Source organism: Lepidochelys olivacea (assembly GCF_965140295.1).
Source record: "Lepidochelys olivacea isolate rLepOli2 genome assembly, chromosome: 2".
Lineage (NCBI taxonomy): Eukaryota > Metazoa > Chordata > Testudines > Cheloniidae > Lepidochelys > Lepidochelys olivacea.
In genome coordinates, this window is record NC_140412.1 from 25,340,003 (window position 1) to 25,360,671 (window position 20,669).

At 40.7% G+C, this 20,669-nt stretch overlaps 1 protein-coding gene across 4 annotated transcripts in view; it reads left to right on the forward strand.

The window, feature by feature from the left end:
- Positions 1 to 20,669, forward strand: part of ENPP2 (ectonucleotide pyrophosphatase/phosphodiesterase 2) — a 107,225-nt gene that overhangs the window by 40,754 nt on the left and 45,802 nt on the right. For all 4 annotated transcript variants that reach the window (XM_084618825.1, XM_084618823.1, XM_084618826.1 and 1 more), the window contains exons 3-8: positions 5,893 to 6,048; positions 8,163 to 8,288; positions 11,039 to 11,099; positions 12,735 to 12,832; positions 13,699 to 13,778; positions 14,819 to 14,938. In XM_084618825.1, the coding sequence (XP_084474951.1) occupies positions 5,893 to 6,048; positions 8,163 to 8,288; positions 11,039 to 11,099; positions 12,735 to 12,832; positions 13,699 to 13,778; positions 14,819 to 14,938 (641 nt within the window). The remainder of the gene's footprint in view (positions 1 to 5,892; positions 6,049 to 8,162; positions 8,289 to 11,038; positions 11,100 to 12,734; positions 12,833 to 13,698; positions 13,779 to 14,818; positions 14,939 to 20,669) is intronic.

A 20,669-nucleotide genomic window follows, 5' to 3' on the forward strand; every position in this document is an offset into this window, starting at 1 on the left:
CACTGAGAATAGCTTCTTAGATTTCTGTATCTGCTAGTCATTCTGATTTGTGAACAGTAGACAGCAGACAACTAACTGGAGGAGGGAAGGGGTGAGATCAGCAGGTGTTAATGTTGAGAACTGCATGAAGCAGATGTGCTGTCAGTCATGTATTTTTTTTTCTCCCTTCAGTTTCACATCCTTCTCTTTTGGGTGGAGAAGAGAAAGGACATGCCACAACAGAGACCTTTGTTTATATTTTGTTGGGAAACATAGGATTTTGTCTCCTGAGGCATTCTCCAAGTGGAAAAATGTATACAATGGAAAAGGAGTCTTTTTTTGAAGAAGGGGTGGGGGGGAGTAGTCTTGACTTATGTCTCTGTTCCTTCCTTTGGCATGAAAAAGAACGTTTGTGGTAATTGACTTTGACTTGGTTAATATAACTGAAATGAAGGGGATTAATTTACAATACCCAACTATAATGATAGCTTGAGAACTTTCATAAAGAAATTGCTTGTTTACAGTGACTTGAGTAAGTTGTGTTCCCAGTAAGGAGTTTTAGGTTCCCCCTCACCTTCCCCAGAATTGGTGTCTACTCAACGCATTTATCAGCGTGGCTGACTGAGTAAGGACATTTAGGTAACTGAAAAGGATGTTGCTTCTGGATTTTTCCTGCGTAAAGAAGAGCACCTCCTACTTTGCTGCAAAAACATAAATGGCTCCTATTACTTTTCTCTTAGCATGTCTCTCCACAGATGTTAAGGTAGTATGCCTGATATGTTTGTAGCAGTAATAGTAACACCTGTGTTTCTTGGTTTCCACATACAGATTGTCACTTGTTTTGGTTTGACCAGTACAAGGAAAGCCAGTTGTCTGGAATATAGCAATAAGAGACAGCAAATGAGGGTTTCCTCTCTTGTTTTTTATGTCAACCAAGTTACTTCCAATATATCAAAGTTAATTTATAATGGAAACAGGATCTAAAATCTGAGATAATAGAATCTATGTACAAATGTAATAAATGGAACTGCTCAGTTGCCCTCTATGAGGGGAAACTGCCCTGCACAAGAGTAAACTTGTTTTAACTGGTAACAAATTTTAAATGCTCTAATCAAAGGAATCTACTTAATTTCAAAGACATATCAATCACATGACTTCCATTAATAGTAATGAAAACTGCATATGGAAATAGTCTGCTTAGAAACCCAGAGCAATGAAATACCAAGCTAAAAAGATTACTGCAGGTTTTCTTTCAACTTCACTGAGTTTTGGCATATATATTTACATGTACCTTGATGTCTGCATCATAATCTTATAGGATTGACATTGCTGTTGGAAAAACTAAGATGGAAAAAAATGTTTTCACCATTCATTGTTATAAATGAGTGGTGTCTTGTCTTAACAAGGTGTATACTATGGCACTTTCAAATTCCAAACCTTGTCATTCTAGTACTGCTTTATGAATCCAGACTATCATGACTTTAACTCCATTACATACTAATGACAAAGTAGAGTAAGTGCTAAAGAATTCATCGAGATGTTAAACTGAACTTTTTTATATTTAATAAGCTGTCAGTATTTGTACACAACAAATAGCTGAATTAAAATAACATCTAAGGACCTAAGTCCCCCAAAACAGGGGAAATTAATAACTAATTCTACCATTTCTTAACTTGACCTATTAAGTTTAGGTAGAGCACAGGTCTTCTAGACCTGTTAAGTAGTTTCAGAATGTGTAGCCTTAGTATAATATCCTCTTGAACCATGTTACTTAAGCGCAACAGGACGGTCTTATTGTCAGGATGGGAGCTAAAATCTGTTTCCTAGATCTGTGAATGTGGGAGCCTGGATACTAATCACATGTGCATTTTTAAGCATACAACTAATCATGGAATTGTACTTATACCAGAACAATTATGATGCACTTTAAATTTTCTTGCATTGAAATCTTGTCCATTTCAATGGCACTTTGCAAAATATAGTATAAATAATAGGCAGTGACGCTGCTGCTGCTCCAAAACTCTTCAAATACCTGTTTTTCTTGCTAAGTATGTGTAGCCATTGCCTAGTTCTTACCATGCAGTGTCTCTACTACGGATTATGCAAACATGCCTGAGTAGTTGCCATAGGATGGAAGTCCTACTGGAACTCTGCCTATTGCAAATAGACTGCATTTTGACCGCATAATCCAATATAGTCAAACCAACCAATTTGATATGGCACTCTTCTAGGTGGATATAGCATTTCCAGGCTCTGTGTTATCATAATCATTTATGATAATGAACAAAAGGCAACATGCCTCCATACGATTTCTTCCCTTATTCGTGGTATACCACTTCACCCAGAGCTCTCCTTTAAAGAACAACAATAGTTTGAGCTTAACTGGCAAAGACTGAAGTTACAAAAAAAGGTATAAGCAGCTCTAGTGTTAAAGGGGGAAAAACTCCTGAAGTTCAAAGGTAGCCACAGTCCTCTCTTTCTCCAGCAGGATCCAGACTTGTTGGCTTAGAAGTTCCTGCTAATCTAGGAATTTTCAGAAAAGTTCATAACTTCATATTCAATGCAGGAGCATCTGACAACTCAAACCTGCTACTTAGTTAGCAGCAGTGCAACTCCTGTAAAGCGGACAATACTTGTTCAAACAGTTCTGCACACATCAGTACCCTGGCCACAGCTGGGTGTGTGACCTGCAAGTTTGTGGTTCAGCTTCAGAAGCAAGGTCAGCTGTCGCAGACCATTGAACAATATTGATATCCAGTGGCTACAGGTGTTAAAATGAGTCCTGTGGGTGATATGATGTAAAGTGTCTTACAGTAGCTCAACCCATGGGTATAACCAATGCGTTAACAGTAGCTTGATATAATGTCTGAGTTAAGTTGAGATCTGGTTTGTCACATGAGTAGTAAAGGCATGTACCATAGTTGTCAGATGCATGGAAAATAACAAAAGATCTATAGCTGAATTATTTCCTACCTGGAAGATAATGGAAACTATTCTTCCCCACAGCTAACACTAAGTCATTGAGATACTACTTCAAACACTGCTGACAGACAGTGGCTTATATAACATGCAGTAAGACTCTCTCCAAATTTTCCTTTGTAAATACACATTGGCGTGTGGTTTTCAACAGTGTTAGGGAGTAGTCTCCCTACTATGCAAAGACCCCCTTGAAAGTAACTGAAATGAATAGGGCAATGGTAATATTATGAAGCATTCTGAAATAACATCTTTGATTCTCACACTCAAACTTGCCATATCTGGGGCTTGGGTCTTAAAACCAGAGATACAGCATGTAAGATAAAGAAGCAAGAGAGGTTAAGTGTCCAGCACTCCTTTTCAGAAGTGCTTAGCAGCTGGTGTTGAGAATAATGGGACTGGTAGCAGCAGACCATTTCTGAAAATCTGTCCATTCTAAGTACCTAAATGAATGCTGGACTTGTCAGAAAATCAGTCCCTTAATATTCATTGAAACGAATCTTCATGTGTTAAATTTTACAGCAATCTCAAAAGTCCTCTCATAAATTTGGAGAGTTTTAATATATAAGAAAGGGAGAGAGGCAATTCTGTGCAGAAAGGACATAAATTTGAGTTTGGAAGTAGGTGTCCCTTCTAAAGTGTAGTTGTCCTACTGGAATAAAGGATTAGTGCAGTAATGACACTTTTTAAAAACTTCTTACAGCTTCAGAGAGGTTCCAGTGTCCTGTCTGTGTAGGAAACTTGAGCTGACAGACATACTCTGGTTTAAAACAGATGGATCTGATTGTTTTTCATAAGCCCAGGGCAGCCACAGCCTCCGCTGACGTCAGTGAGAAAAGCTGGTGCTTGGCACTTCTGCAGATCGGGCACAAATAATTAAAAAAGGACACCAGGATTAACTGGGAATCTCATATGCTCTACATATCAATGCCTATTGTGGAGTTATAAGGCTTTAATATATCATTTGTGGCTTTGATTGGAGCAATACAGAAGCTTCCATGTTGTTTAAAGCTGAAAAATAAGGGTTGATTCAAAACATTCATTTTTCTGGACACCAGAAGCAATTAGTCATTCTCAGTTAGTAAACTCTTGGTAAAACTACAGCTTTCAAAATTCATCTGGTTTTGTACTAAGGATTCTGGGAAGAAGAAACAAATGTAAAGCATAGGGTTTTGGTTCTGGGCACTGGCGAAACAAACAGGAGAACTGATTTCAATAACTGAAGGAAAAACTCATGTATCTGTGCTGGCAACATGTATACAAAGTTTTAGCCCTGTGGCATTTTAAATGGCCAAAATACTGAAAATTTTAAAATGGCTTCATCAAGGGAATGCTGAGGGAGTTCCTAACTGAAGGGATACTCCCACACTCTTACATAGAGTATTTCTCACTCACACACACTACCTACTTGACTCAAAAACTACAATAGCAAAGAAAAATATTAAGCCATCTGATGTTACTTTCTGCCCCACATATGTGCACATACCTTACACTACCATACCCGACAACCTTAACTCTGTCCCTTAGCTTCACCAGTCTTCCCACATTGCCTTTACCAAGCAACTCATTCGAAACCCATTAGAGTACCTTCCATCCTTCCTACCTTCAGGGGCATTGGAACAATTTGTATAGTGGGAGGGGAGGGGGGTTGCTGAGATGCATTGAACCAAACTGTAAACTTTGTATATAATGGAAATCACTTCAGGCCAGGGGTGCAGGAGCACCCTTAGTTCCAGCACCTATGCCTACCATATGCTCCGACAACTGAGTGTTGGGATGATGATTTTTGTTGGGCGGAGATTATTCTCCCCCGCATTCTGCTGATGGAAAAACTTTCAGCTATGTAGAACAGCAGCAGAAAATGGCCATAATCCAAAATATTTTCTAAAAGTACCTGTTAAATCAGATCTACTTAAGATTTATGCCCTACTAATAGTCTGATTGCTACTGACAAACTTCAACCCCTAACTGGTTTCAAATACTTCCTATTTAAAAATTCAACAAAAGACATCAAAAGTTTCAAAACATACTGTGAAATTTCACACTGAAAACACCTACTTAGGAAGAAAAACTTGAATATATGCCCCATTTTTAGCCCATGTCATAAAACATCCTTAACCATGGAGTCACAAACGGCCTCCCCATAATATATTTTGGTGTTTTTGGAGATACTCCTAGTGGGAAGAGTATAGTTTTTGTCTCACTTGGGAGTAGTCTCCTTTCCACTCCCTGCCCCCCCACCCCCAATGGATCATTGCTGTCTAATACTAGCTTTATTAATGGACTCAGTTTCTTGCTTTATGAATGGTCTACAGTTTCTGAATCAGTGTTATTGCTGAAAGTTTTGTTTTTATAGTTTAATGTTCTACAGAAGCCCACCAAAAAAGCATTTCCTCACTTTATTGGCCACTAATTCAATTTGTTGAGTATTATACAGTTTCCTTTCACTGTGGTGTTGATCTGGCACCTTACAGTACAGTAAACAGAATCCTGCTGACTGTCATGTAGACTAATTGCGGTTCCTTTCCATGCTAACTGCCCAGTTGAGCATGAAAATGTCATGCAGTTTCTAACTGCAAGGGCCTGTTTTGGGGAAAGATTTGAAGCGCCCATAACTGGGCCTCTAAGACTTTATTTCTGCTAATGATTGCTTGATTATTATGGACTTAAAGCCAGGCGCAGTTCTTTGCAGGACATTATCACAGCATGCTGCTTACCCTCTACCCCCACCCCTCAAAAGAGGAACCTTTTTTTTGAGTTAATTAGATTTTTGCTTCTGCCAACACCAAGTGTGCTGCTCCTCTTCCTTTCCCTTCGCCTCCCTCTCCTGTAACAGGGCAGCTGAAGTTTCATTACTCAGAGTAGCACTAGTTTGAGCAATCCCTCACCAGCCATTGATGGCCTGACAAATGTTGCCCTGTTTCTTATTCCACGCAGTCCTGTCAGATTCCCCCTGGATCAGTACTTCTGGGTCCTGCAAAAGCAGATGCTTTGAACTTCAAGAAGCTGAGCCCCCGGGCTGCCGTTGTGACAACCTGTGCAAGAGCTACAACAGTTGCTGCTCTGACTTTGATGAACTATGTTTAAAGACAGGTATGAGAGCTGTACTCCCCTGTATCAGTACACCCTGCTTACAGCTGGCTATGGACTAACGACAACTGTGAGGGCATGCTGTACTCCTCCCCTCTTCGAACACCTTCAGCCTTTCTCATTATTGTATCTTCCCCAGTTACTGTGTTTCCTTTGCCTCTGCCTTGGTTTTCAGGAAGCATCCTGCACCTCTATTTACGTTAGATCCCACCTAAAATGTAAATCGTATTACCGCAGTGCCCCACATTAAAAACACGAACAGCTATGCACACTGAGATACTGAAGTTTTCTCCTCTAGTGAGAACAGGAGATAACTGTGGTAACTGTGAGATGTTGTCTTTCTCCCAAATAATGGTGAATACTAACAGAATTTAATGTTCATTTGCATACTATGGGTTTCACGCCTGTGCAGTTGTCCACACAGGTTAATGCGCTGGTTAAATCCCACTGATGCTGTTCGGGCTTAACTGGTGCATAGATGTTGTGCAGGCCCTCTCAAGGGAGTGAATTGCAGGTGAAGGAGTGTGCTGGTTGCTATTACTTCAGACACCTATTTCCAGATGTCAGGGCGCACACAATCCACTGATGGAACCTTTCAAGTTCATTTAATTGGACACTAGGGGGTGGAAAATATGGCACTGTTCATGTTGGCTTTTTTGTTAACTTGATACATGGGTGTGGAAATTTTTAGAGAGGCTTTCTCTCTACTAACGCCTTTTGGAAATTACACTTCCTTACAGCAGAGCATAAAGCTACTGTTTTGTTTCCTAAAATATTGTGTATTTACTTCAGTTATTCACTGTATCAAAAAACATGTAGCTGGATTGGTACAGTGATTAGGTTGACATAGGTGCTTAGTCTTCCTGCCTTTGAAATCCTTCTTGTTACTTTAGTCTTTGGTGAAAAATCACATTTATTAGAGCAGCCAAAAGAGATGACTAGTGTTTCAAATGGGATAAGGAATATCCCCAATTTTCAGCACAAATTATCATGTCTCCCCCCTTCCCCCAGTTTATTTCATTTATATGAAAATGACACTTCCGTACAGCTCTGAACCAGGTCTGAACATTCTGACCTACCCAGACGTCCATAGGTCACCGTATAACTTCACCTACTTGGTATCCAGGAAAGAGTGAGTTGATATGGTCTAGAAAATTGAGCATAGTTCTGGGCTCCAGGAACTGTGTGTTGGCCTTGGGCTGTTTGTGGTGGGCAGGAGGCACTGATCCACGGGGCCTGCCAGTGGGCAGGAGGTGCTGGGGGGGGGGTGGGGGGAGCTCATAAGGTGGTTGCTGGTGGGTGCTCAGCACTCACCATTTTTTCCCCATGGGTGCTCCAGCCTTGGAGCACCCACGGAGTCGGTGCCTGTGCTGCCCAACTTGGACATGCCTTCAGGACTGTCAGTTATGTGGATGGCCTCTCCAGGATTGGAAGGGTCACTTATAAGCCACCTTGCCCTGGGCAGCAGGTTTTATGCTCTGTCTCTTCAGGGTGCAGCACAGACTCTCACCCAATTAGCTTTGATAAAGGGGCTCCTTCCATCTTCGTATTTCGTGTGTTGAGGAGCTTGGCATGAGTAAAACCTCCCGTTGCATGTCATGTTGCTCCCTTTTACATCCCTCCATCTACGTAATGGTCACTGAATATAGTGGATTCCTAAAGCTAAGTGTGGGGGGGAACAGCGGCGAGGGGGGTGGTGGTGTTTGGTATGTTAAGTATAGCCCTTAACGTGCTAATATTTGTAACTTGTGCTCCAGACCCCTCACCATATCCCTCATTCGAGGGTTAGTGGGGAAGGGGAGAGAAATTCCTTAACAATATTTTAGAGATACTTTTGCTGGTATTATGTTTGGAAAATGGCTTAACTGACCGGATCAGAGAGTGATAAAACTCCCTGCTTGTGAATGGGGAAGCACGCAAAACTTCACACCCCTCTGTGGCTCGCGTCTTCTCTTGTTTATAGTCAACTCATCGATTTCAAACACTGTGCAGATCGCAGATTTCCAAAGCCGACTGTAATGATTGGGCTAACTTCACTGGGATGTTCAACTGAGTGTCGGGGACCCTTTTAAAAAATATCTTCTGTAACGTTTTCACTTACTGTGTGAATATTTTAGCTCGAGGCTGGGAATGTACCAAAGATCGCTGTGGAGAGGCAAGGAATGAAGAGAATGCCTGTCATTGCTCTGAAGACTGCTTGACCAGAGGAGACTGTTGTACTAATTATCAAGCTGTATGCAAAGGTACATATTTCTGTCCCTTTATCTAGCCTGAACTGATAGAGGCCAGCCCTGTGGGTAATGCCAAGTATTTTTTTGTGAGAGCACCTCCATCCTGCCCCTCCCCCACATCATACACATTTCATTTTCTGTTCTTTTGCGGGTGTGGGGGACAGGTCTAGTTTCCTGTGCCCATGGCTCACAGGTGCTGTCAGTTCTGTGGAAGCAATGTGTTTCGGATTTGGTGATGGTGGGAACGCTTTGTCAGTTGGAAGTGATACCGACAGGCTGAGTGGAGAAGGAAAGGATTCTGCATGCTGAGATGGATTCAAAAAAACCTTTGTAGTGTGTTGTAAAGCAAAAAAAAAAAATAGTTTAGATGTGCTCAATTGTATTACAGTGAATACAGTGCTGTTTAGTGGTCTCAATAAGGACCAGGGCTTAGCTTTGCTAGGTGTTCTGTTTACAACAAAACCCAAACCATAAGAGTCTCTGTCCTGAAGCACTTATGTTTTGCTGTAAGACAAGATGCAACAGACACATGGTGGGAGGGCCAGGGAAGGGTGACACACGGTTACATAGAGTAGGTACGTGCAGGATTAGATCTTTGTGTTCCCTTTAATTACAGCTAACTCCTTTTTTTTTTAATGGAAATAGCTTCAATAATCATTATCTCAGTGGCGTGGTGAGTGGGCCGTAAAGGTTTCATTTCCATAGTAATCTTGATCCTATTGGAACATGTCCTGCCATATGTAGGTGCACCTCCTCTATCTGACAGGTTTCCAAGTGGTAACCGTGTTGGTTTTTATCAGCAAAAATAACGAGGAGTCCTTGTGGCACCTTAGAGACTAAAATTTATTTGGGCATAAGCTTTTGTGGGCTAGAACCCACTTCATCAGATGCATGGAGTGGAAAATACAGTAGCAGGTATAAATTCACAGCACGTGAAAAGATGGGAGTTGCCTTACCAAGTGGGAGGTCAGTCTAATGAGACAATTCAATTAACAGTAAGATACCAAGAGAGGAAAAATCACTTTTGCAGTGGTAATGAGAGCGACTTGTTTCAAACAGTTGACAAGAAGGTGTGAGTAACAGTAGGGGAAATTAGATTTTGTAATGACCCAACAACTCCCACTCTTTATTCAGGCCTAATTTGATGATGTCCAGTTTGCAAATTAATTCCAGTGCTGCAGTTTCATGTTGGAGTCTGTTTTTGAAGTTGTTGAAGAATTGCCTTTTGCCCCTGTTGTTGAGTGACCAGGGAGATTGAAGTGTTCTCCTACTGGTTTTTGAATGTTCTAATTCCTGATGTCAGATTTGTGTCCATTTATTCTTTTGCGTAGAGACTATCTAGTTTGGCTCATGTACATATTAGGGGGGCATTGCTGGTATATGATGGCATATATCACATTGGTAGATGTGTAGGTGAGTGAGCCCCTGAGTGCATCTTCTGGCCATTTGGCCTTGCTTCAATACACTTCTCCATGATTCAATAGGTTTTACCTATTGATCAGTCTCACTTGATTGTTAGCCTCCCCAACGACTCACTTTCACAAAGGTTTTTCTTTGGAATCTTCATTTTCTTCCCCACTTCCTTTCTGCCAAGCAACTGCATACGTTTAGAAGGTGAGGAGAATAGTTCAGATACATACCAGCGTAACTGAGTGCAGACTCTACTCCCTCATCTCCAGTTCTGCAGTGGGGAAGGAAAACTAAATATGCCTCCTCCAGCAAGTTTTAGCAGATTGCATTCTTCCCAACTCTGAAGAAACCCTTGCAGATTAATTGTGGTTAAATGCTAGGTGTAGTTTCCAGTTCCTGCCTTTTGAGGTGCCTTTCCCTAGAAAGATAGGAGAGAGCAAGTACAGTAGTTAAAGCCATCCCTTGTTTTAATGTACATAGAACACAGTCATCATTTAGCCAGCCAATAACAAAAGATTGCTGTAACCCGGGCACCATTACAGGACTGACCTTTACATAAGAACAGCATCTCCATATTATTGGTTACAAATTTACTTGTCTTTTCATATTAAATGTGACACTCTAATTCTTGTTCCACTCAAACAAATACTTCACATCTCTTGCTTATGCCAAGATCTCATTCTTCTTGAGTCCCTCTGTCTCTCTTGCTCTCCCTTATCAGGGCCAACTGGGATTGCTGCTGTTCAAAATTGTATTCTATGCATCTGCTTTTTTTTTTGAGGAAGTACAATTCCTTTTAATAACACCAATGTCATAAAGCAAGCAGCAGTGTCTGATGATCTGACTTACTTTGTACTTTCATAGGACAGAAGAATGTCCCAAGTCTGAGCGTGCAGTGGGAACAGTAGCAAAAAACGTAGTGGAAAATAATTGACTATACAACCTAATACTATAGTAACGAAGTGTCTGAAAGGGGTTCAGTTCCATCTAGGCTATGAAATTAACAATTTGTTAGCATTATACTTTCATACTAGTTGCTGCTTTTGTGCTCTAACTTTCTAATGTTCAAACCGTGTGAAAACTTTCTCATGGGATCAAGAGGAAATCCCTTTACTCAGATTTGAAGTCATGCTTTAAACAGGTGCTAATTTGTACTTTAGCTGGTCTGATTGAACATTGGCAGGTAATCAGCACATTCATACTGCTGCCTAGGAGAGCAGTGGGTGTAAAAACATGTTGCTCACAAAGTATGACAGTATGACCTGTTGTGTGAGTGGTTTTTTGGTAGTCTGGTACAATTTGTAACTCTATTGACAATTATTCTAAAAAATGATGACTTCCTTTCCACGTAGGAGAGACTCACTGGGTGGATGACGACTGTGAAGAAATAAAATCTCCTGAATGCCCAGCTGGGTAAGCGCATTTTATTTTGAAGTTGTGCAGAAGACATTTGTTAAAAGAGCTGACTAAGTCATTGCCACTGGCCATGGGTTGATAAAGTTGCCCATTTCACTGACTTATCATGCACCTGAACAAATCCCTAATTAATTTAGTGGAAGTCTTTCCTTTGACTTCAATAAGTATTGGCTCCTGTGACAATAAGTATCCGACCTGATGTGAGCAGCCTTCAGGCCAATTTTCTTTAAACATTGCATCCAAAGGTACCTGTCTTATACAGTATTTAAAAACAAATAAGATTCAGTGGCACTGGAACGCTTTTGATAGTGGGGGTGCTGAAAGTCAGGGTAACTGTAAAGCTGTGGTCCCCAAACATTTTACCTACGACCCTCCCCCCGAGCTGGGGCAGGAGCAGGGCCATGGCTCTGGGAGGGGGGACTTGAAGAGAGGTAAGGGGGCCGAGGCTGGGGCTAGCAGCCAGGACCCCGGTGGCGCGGGGCCTTGTGTAAAACCTGCAGCACCCCCTGCACCCCTAGTTCCTGCGCCTATGATTTAGATTCTGAAACTTAACTGATTTAGAGCATGATTCATCAAGACACTTTCAGCATGTGAATAACTTTTAAGCATGTGCGTAGTCTCATTGAACCCAGTGGGACTGTTTCAGGAGCGATGGAAAGTCCCTAAAAGTGTGGGGGGCCACCAGCACCTGAACTGTGGCCCCACCCTCATGCCGCCCCTTCTCCCTAAGGCTCTACCCTCTCCTTCTGTCGCTCGCTCTTATGGCCAGTAAAAGTGGGAGGGTCATGGACCCCTGACCTCCCTGTTCTGGCACCCCTGGACTTTTCACATGTTTAAAATTTAAGCATGTACTTAGGTAACTTGCTGAATCAAGGCCTAAATCTAAATTTAGATACCTAAATAAGGGGACTCTTTCACAGAAATACCGAGCATCTACAGCTCCTATTGACTTAAGTGGGCGCTATGGGTACTTAAGACTTTAGGTGCCTAAGAATAAGTTCACTGTGGATACCTAATATTGGGCACCCATGTTTGAAGAAGTTGCTTTCCCTGCCTCTGCATGAGCTTTGGGAAACTTCTACATTCTGGCTGTGTTTGCATCTCAAGAGGAGCAATGTGGCTCTTTGTTCTATGAAAAAATAACAAAATGAGTACTCCTTTACTGTGTTAGAGCAGCTAGTCTCTCACATACTGTGCGTGGACATTAAACTTCTTGTGACCCTTGCTCTTCACAAAAACAGAAAAGATTTGTGCTTGTGGAATGTGTGTGGTTTTTTTTTTTAATTGCAATTATATATGTGTAAAAATGTATGTATTTGACCGTATTCCTCTTATCCAGCCCTGTGTACATCACTTGCCTTCCTGGATGATAAGTTCTTCTGGACAGGGACCATGTCTTTGTATGGGTCTTTATAGCAACAGTACAATAGGATTGTGATCCTGATCTGGGCTTCTGGGTGTTACTGAAATATAAATATTACTAAACTATACTGATCTACCAGCTCTAAAATTTATAGACTTCTAACTGTTGTTGTAGTTTAAACTCTCATTAGTCTGACTGAATGAGCATACAAAATAGTTTTCGAAATACTCCTTTCAACTCTGGATATGTTAACATAGTCTTTGTTTCAGTTTTGTTCGCCCTCCTTTGATCATCTTCTCTGTCGATGGCTTTCGTGCATCATACATGAAGAAAGGGAGTAAGGTCATGCCCAACATTGAAAAACTAAGTAAGTAAATCTGTTTTATTAGAACAAACTGCTACGGCAATCTCTTGTTCTTATATTGTTTTCATTGTTTGTATAGCACCATAAACCAACAAGGTACTATGCAGTAGAAGAGCTGCATCAAACACAGCTGGCTTTCCGGCCCAAAGGCCTAACAATCTAAAGGCCTGTTCTTGTTCCCAGTGAAGTCAAATGGCAAAAGTCCCATTGGCTTAAATGATACAGTTTGATTAGGCCTGAAAGAGACAGACTGGAGCAATGCAGAACAATAACATAAGAATGGCAGAAGTGCATTGTTTTTTTGGGAGAGCCTCCCAGAACAAGTGCAGTTTTTTTTGTTTGTTTTGCTAAGCAAACCTAATCTTGAATTCAACATGTGTAGCAGCAGCTGTGGGCACTATTGTACGCAAATGAGAAGTCTGGTGAAAATTTCCCTGTGACAACTCTGGAATTATAGTTTCAGACTGATTAATACAGGTGTTTGTCACCTGAAATTAGCATGAATTTTCTGGAGTTATTTTACTGCTAATATGGGCAAACTTGTAGTGAAAATGATCTGAAGTACTAATTAAAAGGGAAGCATTTTTTTCTTTTAAATCTACCTCGTTTTATACATCTATTGCCAAATTATTTCTCCATCTTTTTGTACGAGGAAAAGTGTTGTCATATTTTAGGCCATGCGTGTCTATTTAATACGTGTGCTTTAGCAGTGTTGGCCTCTATGCTTAAGCAATAGAGTCGTGTTTATTTAAATTGGTTCAAACATGTTTCTTGGTATTTGTTAATTAAGCAAAGGTCTTCCTATCTTTCTGCCTTCAGTGTATGACAGTCCTATTTTTTAACACTTGTATTTCCTGTTGTACTTTCAGGATCTTGTGGAACACATTCTCCCTATATGAGACCTGTATATCCTACAAAAACCTTCCCTAACTTGTACACCCTGGCTACTGTAAGTCTTTGAGGAGGATTTCTTGAATATAATTAAAGGGACTTGCAAATCACTTACAAACTTGGGAATTGTGAGGGAGGAATTTTTAAATGAAAACTGGTTAATGTGGTCAATCACTTTTTGTACTTAAGTTGTGGTTTTTTGTTTTTTTCAAATGGAGTGGGGGAAGCATCAAAGTACTTTGAGATTCTTAGATAAGGGGGTGCAGTATAAATGAAAAGCATTTATTATAGCCTGCTGCTTTTTTTTTTACCCTTTCCACTACTGTACTGAAGTGATTCATACTCCTTTTCTGTAACTACAGCTTACGGTTCTTACGGAAATAAATTTGAAGTCACAAGAACAGACCCTCAGTTGATGTAAATCTGTGGTTTGGTTTTTTTCCCATTGAAATTAAGTCAGTGGAACTATGCAATTTATACCAGCTTATTATGTGGCCCACATATTCAATATTAGCCGTGGTGTGAGTGCAGGGCTATGAACTAGGAACTCCTGAGTGCTAATGACAACTTTGACATTAATTCCCACTGTGGCTTTGAATGCAAGTCACTTAGTTGACTTGCCTCAGTTCCTCCTTTTTTTTATGCTAGGAATAATACTTACTCATCTCTCAGGAGTGCTCAGGATTAAGTTACGCTTGTGAAGCAATACGAAGATAAAACATGATGAAATGTAAATGCTAGCTATATTTATTTATTATTATTGCCACCATTTACTGTCACCAGAATATTTTACAAAGATGAACTGAAAGTACTACTTTAAAAGGACTTTCTGTCACTTTTAAAGTAGCTAACTGCTGAAGTAGCTATGCTTTAAGACAAGATCAGGATATGCAAATGATCTCGTACTGCTTTAATGAATATCTAAAGCACTAAACATTTTTTTTAATCTTAAAACTAAGATCTCTAATTCGGTTGAAGTTTACAGGCATACCCAGTTTTCCATTCTTAAAGAATTTAGTGGTATTTGTGGATAACTGTGCAGAACTGCATTTTAACGTGTACTAAAGGTTCACTAATTTAATCTACTTCTGCACAAAGGGACTCTATCCTGAATCACATGGAATTGTTGGCAATTCAATGTATGACCCTGTATTTGATGCCAGCTTCAGTCTTCGAGGGCGAGAGAAATTCAATCACAGATGGTGGGGAGGTCAACCAGTAAGTTTTCAGACATTTTTTCTCCTGTGCTTTGGAATACAGCCAATAATAGTAGCAATAAAAATACATCTGTGAACAATTTGAACCTAATCTCCTGACATCTGGCCCAGCTTCTGTCATTTTAATGTAACTTTTGAGTTGGCTCTCGCTTTTCAGAATAGTAAAACCATTGATTATGCAACATGGCTCTTGTTGGTAATTGTGAACTAGATGTAGTTAGAAATATCTTGTTTTAGGCCGCACAGTTTAACTCAAATCAGTATATTTTCAGAGTGTGGCATATGTCCAAAGTATATGTAATTCTGCCTCAGTGGAGGGGAATGGACTAAAACAGTGATACTCAGACTGAGGCTTGTGAGCCACATGTGGCTTTTTAATGGGTTTCCTGTGGCTCTTTGCAGCACGTGATATTCAAACACTGTGATTTTAATTATTCACCAATCAGGGTATTATGTTCCAGAATAATACTTGGTCAATAATTTTTCTCTGTGTGTGTGTAAAATAGTAAATGAAACTATGAATTCACACTATTGTGACTCTTTTGGGAATGTTGGTTGCTAATTTTGCTCCTGAACCTCTGAGAACTGAGTATCCCTGGACTGGAAGATCTCTTGATGTCCCCTCTAGCCATATAGTTCTATGATTCTATAGCGTTTCCCTTTAATTTGCACATTACAGGTTTGTCAGGTTTTAGTTCTGTTCTAAACATACACACACAGAATTAAATTAAATTAAAAACATATACTGTTGCTGGAAGGTTGTGCTGCTTTTATTTCTTAGAATTCAGAACAATAATACACGACCCCAGAATCAGAGAGAGCGTGTGAACAGGCTGCTCCCTAAGGCAGTGAGACAAAACTCATCTTGCTTAGTTTTAAATGAACTTTTATTTCAGACTGGCTTTGCTGGGGCCGGTTTTGTTCAATATCTTCATAAATGATCTGGAGGATGGTGTGGATTGCACTCTCAGCAAATTTGCGGATGATACTAAACTGGGAGGAGTTGTAGATACGCTGGAGGGGAGGGATAGGATACAGAAGGACCTAGACAAATTGGAGGATTGGGCCAAAAGAAATCTGATGAGGTTCAGGGTCCTGCACTTAGGACGGAAGAACCCAATGCACAGCTACAGACTAGGGACCGAATGGCTAGGCAGCAGTTCTGCGGAAAAGGACCTAGGGGTGACAGTGGACGAGAAGCTGGATATGAGTCAGCAGTGTGCCCTTGTTGCCAAGAAGGCCAATGGCATTTTGGGATGTATAAGTAGGGGCATAGCGAGCAGATCGAGGGACGTGATCGTTCCCCTCTATTCGACATTGGTGAGGCCTCATCTGGAGTACTGTGTCCAGTTTTGGGCCCCACACTTCAAGAAGGATGTGGATAAATTGGAGAGAGTCCAGCGAAGGGCAACAAAAATGATTAGGGGACTGGAACACATGACTTATGAGGAGAGGCTGAGGGAGCTGGGATTGTTTAGCCTGCAGAAGAGAAGAATGAGGGGGGATTTGATAGTTGCTTTCAACTACCTGAAAGGGGGTTCCAAAGAGGATGGCTCTAGACTGTTCTCAATGGTAGCAGATGACAGAACAAGGAGTAATGGTCTCAAGTTGCAGTGGGGGAGGTTTAGATTGGATATTAGGAAAAACTTTTTCACTAAGAGGGTGGTGAAACACTGGAATGCGTTACCTAGGGAGGTGGTAGAATCTCCTTCCTTAGAGGTTTTTAAGGTCAGGCTTGACAAAGCCCTGGCTGGGATGATTTAACTAGGAATTGGTCCTGCTTCGAGCAGGGGGTTGGACTAGATGACCTTCTGGGGTCCCTTCCAACCCTGATATTCTATGATTCTATGCTTTCACACTTTTCTACAGAGCCCTCTGGCCTGTGAGCAGGACCAGGAAACCCCCTCCTTCCCCCCACAACTTCTGGTACTGTGTGTGTGTGAGATACTGATGGAACATATTAACACACAAGATTTGTAACATGACACAACTTTCATAGTTTTTTATTTATTTATTTTTAAGACCAAGGGGACAATTATGATCACTACCTACTCTGACCTCCTGCATAACACAAGCCATAACACTTCCCTGAATTAATTCATGCTCCAGTTGAACAAGATAATCTTCCAAGAAAAATATCTGATCTTGAATTTTAAACTAGCTTTGGACCTTTACCCTGGGCCAGTAGTTCTTCAGCTACAAGGCTGTAGTTTTCAAAGGGACCTCAAAGCAGTTATTTTGCATTGAAATTCAATGAGAATTAGGTGCAATCTAAATATTTGCCACCACTTTTTTTCTTTCCAAAATGGAAAGAATGTAAAAGACAGGGCCTGGCTTCATACAGTGTTTGAATATGAAAGACCACTTAAGTGCTGAAGATTGACTTAGCACTGTAGATGCCACATCACCTGCTGTGTTGAGTGGGATATAGACCAGATAGTTCTTACAAGTGTGTTCCAGAATACTGTCACTGGCAATCAAAAGTGGCTAAAGACTCTAAACTAAGGGCCATGAGAAATGGTGGTGACATGATTATGGGGGAGTTATGGAACAATTAATGTCCTGACGGAGTTAAGCTCTCAGATGGCACTGGTTGGAGCTGAAAACACTATTGAGGATACTGAAATAAAGTGTAGGGAGAGTGGTCACTTTGGATAAGCTATTACCAGCAGGAGAGTGAGTTTGTGTGTGTGGTTTTTGGAGGGGGGTGAGGGGGTGAGAGAACCTGGATTTGTGCAGGAAATGGCCCACCTTGATTATCATACACATTGTGAAGAGAGTGGTCACTTTGGATGGGCTATTACCAGCAGGAGAGTGAGTTGGGGGGGGGGGGGCAGAGGGTGAGAAAACCTGGATTTGTGCTGGAAATGGCCCAACTTGATGATCACTTTAGATAAGCTATTACCAGCAGGACAGTGGGGTGGGAGGAGGTATTGTTTCATGGTCTCTGTGTGTGTGTATATAATGTCTTCTGCAGTTTCCACGGTATGCATCCGATGAAGTGAGCTGTAGCTCACGAAAGCTCATGCTCAAATAAATTGGTTAGTCTCTAAGGTGCCACAAGTACTCCTTTTCTTTTTGTGAAATAATGTGATTGGTCTAGAGAAGTTTAAGGAAAAAAAGCATTACTAAAATAAGAAATTGAAACCCTACCTGGTAAAATGCAAGTTAATACATAAGGGAGGAAAAACCCCTAACCGCAGAAACTCAATGAGGGAGGAGAGGCTTGTGAAAGCAGTAACCCTGACAGAGGCCCATTGGTGGAGAGGGTGGAAAATAAGATGGCCAAAAAAACCCAAACGGCTCTTAAACTACATGTACATAAGCAGGGTGGAAGGGACCCTTTCTGTCTGCCACTGGTGAGGTCACAAGAATATCAAATACAGTTTTGGATACCTCAGAGTTTAATCTTTTTAGCAAACTCAAGGAAATTTGGAGAGCAGCCAGTAAACTACAAATAACGAAAGGTGTTGTTGAGGAAAGCTATTCTACAACTCTGTATAAGTAAAAAGTTTTCTATAGCTTAGTCCTGCTCCCACCCAGAGTTAGCCTATTGCTTTCTCTAACTATCTGGTGGATGTAAAACTCAACGAGGGAGCTGAATTGGTCAAGGTGACACAGTGAAATTAGGAATAAGATAAAGTAAAGTGTGTGTCGGGGCAAGCTTCCTGAGGGTTACATGCTTTACAGTATGGCGTTATGGGGCAGGGTGACTTGAATTGTTCTGAATTGTGTGGTTCAGAAATATCCTATCCTGGGTGGAAAGGCAGGGTAGAGAATTGGGTCAGTGCAGGCTTTGGATGATTGTGTAATAATTATAATTAAAAAGTTCACTTCAGTGATCAGCATCTCATAAGAATACACACAGATCACCATGTGAAATCAGTGGGATTTGGCAGATAACTTGTATTTTATATTTCCAAGGGAGTATTTATCGGAAGGTAACTTGAGGGCAAGTAAAAAAAAAAAAAAACAAACCCTATGCTAGTTTTTGTAAATATTTCAGGGTGCAATAAGTAGCATTTAAAACCTGATCATGTGAATTCAACAACCTAGTTCTCAGAGTACTGAAAACAAGATTTTACTATTCTTTATTTAAAAAAGTGGCACATGGTACCATCCATGTGCAAATAAAATGTCTTATCCTTAGCTGATATCCACATAGAGATAATGGGCATCTGGGCCAGTGGTCTCAAAGGAGGCACTAAAAAACTGTTTCTTGATGCTTGCAGTTCCCTTCTCAGTGTTTTTTATGACCTCTAGTCTAACCATAAGAACAAATCTCAAAGGTCTCTTAACCAGTAGTCAAAGCCATATTCATTGTTGAAAATACTGATCAGATGGTGTATTTTTCTTGTGTAGAATAGTTTATATGCTCTATGAACCATGGAAATCACACTCTAGCCTTATCAGTAGACTAGCCCCTTCCTTCCCTCCTCAACCAATGCTTCTACTACAGGAATAAGTTGTTTAAAAAGGCAAATAGAAATGGGTAATAAAAATGCAAAGTGTGTTGGATCTCCAGGACCTATGGCAAGGTTTTGTAGTGTCCCAGAGAAATTTCCCAGTTTTGGAGCCTCTCTTAGAGGATAAACCCTTCTGGATGACTTATACTCTTAAAAGCTTTATTTTCAGTGTACAGCACTGATCTTTTTTTAATGAAGCTCAAAATCTTCATTCAATGCCAAATCTGATTTGTAGAAGTTTTTAAGCTTCCTGTTTTTCAGGAGTAAACCCATATGGGTGAATGCCACTTATCCTACAGTGAAGGAATCAGTAGGCCCACACTTTCTTCCAAAAAAGGCATTGTACTTTTCCAGCTTTTTGTCCACTAACTTTTAAATCATGGCTGTATAAAAACTGCAGTACAACACATAGGCTCTTTTGTAGCATTTCTGGTCATTAGCCTGGATTTGTCTCCTGTGTCATGGCTGGCTGGCTTTTTTTTTAAGTTTTACTTTCACTTTAAATTGAGACTGGAAGCATTTAACAATTCTAGGGGGTGTGGTGGTTTTTTTGAACTTGAGTTCAGAAGGGCCTAGTGAGAAGCACTGAACTGTGCTGCTGGCCAGCTGAGGCTCCAAAAGGAACATCATGTTCCTAAACCACCACCTTACTTGTAGCTGCTGTATATTAATGAGTCACTGGAATACATGTTGTGTCTCAGTGCTGTGTTTATAGTCTCTAGACATTAGGTCCAAGTACTACATAGTTTAGAAATGTCAGTTTCAGGGGGAAAAACAAGTCCTACATCTAAGCAATCTCTATTTTTGAAACCAATCAGATTTGCCTCTGTTTAATAGGAATATGTTGCATTGGCTATCAAAGGATCAAGCTCAGGCTAGGAGGGACTGGCAGCATGGAGGCAGTTGGAATATTTCCTGAGGGAATAAGGAGCTTCATAGCTTACTCAAATAGTCTCTCGCAACCAACATAGGAACAGTATTGATAAAATGGTGAGATTAAAAGGAGAGAGATGGGGCTCTGCAGGAAGCTGCATCCAGCCTTTCTATTGTAAAAACCTATCAATTGTTTTAAAATGATATTTTCTTGATCCTTCATGGTCAATAGGGAGAAAATGGATATCCATAAGAATTTCATTCCATAAGCAATTTTTTTGGCTTTAAATTGGCAAATCCACCCTGTGTGTCTGACCCTCTCTGCCAATTACTAGGTAATAGCTTTCTGATACCAAAAATGTCTGACTGTGCCAGAGGGCAATTGTGCTAAAC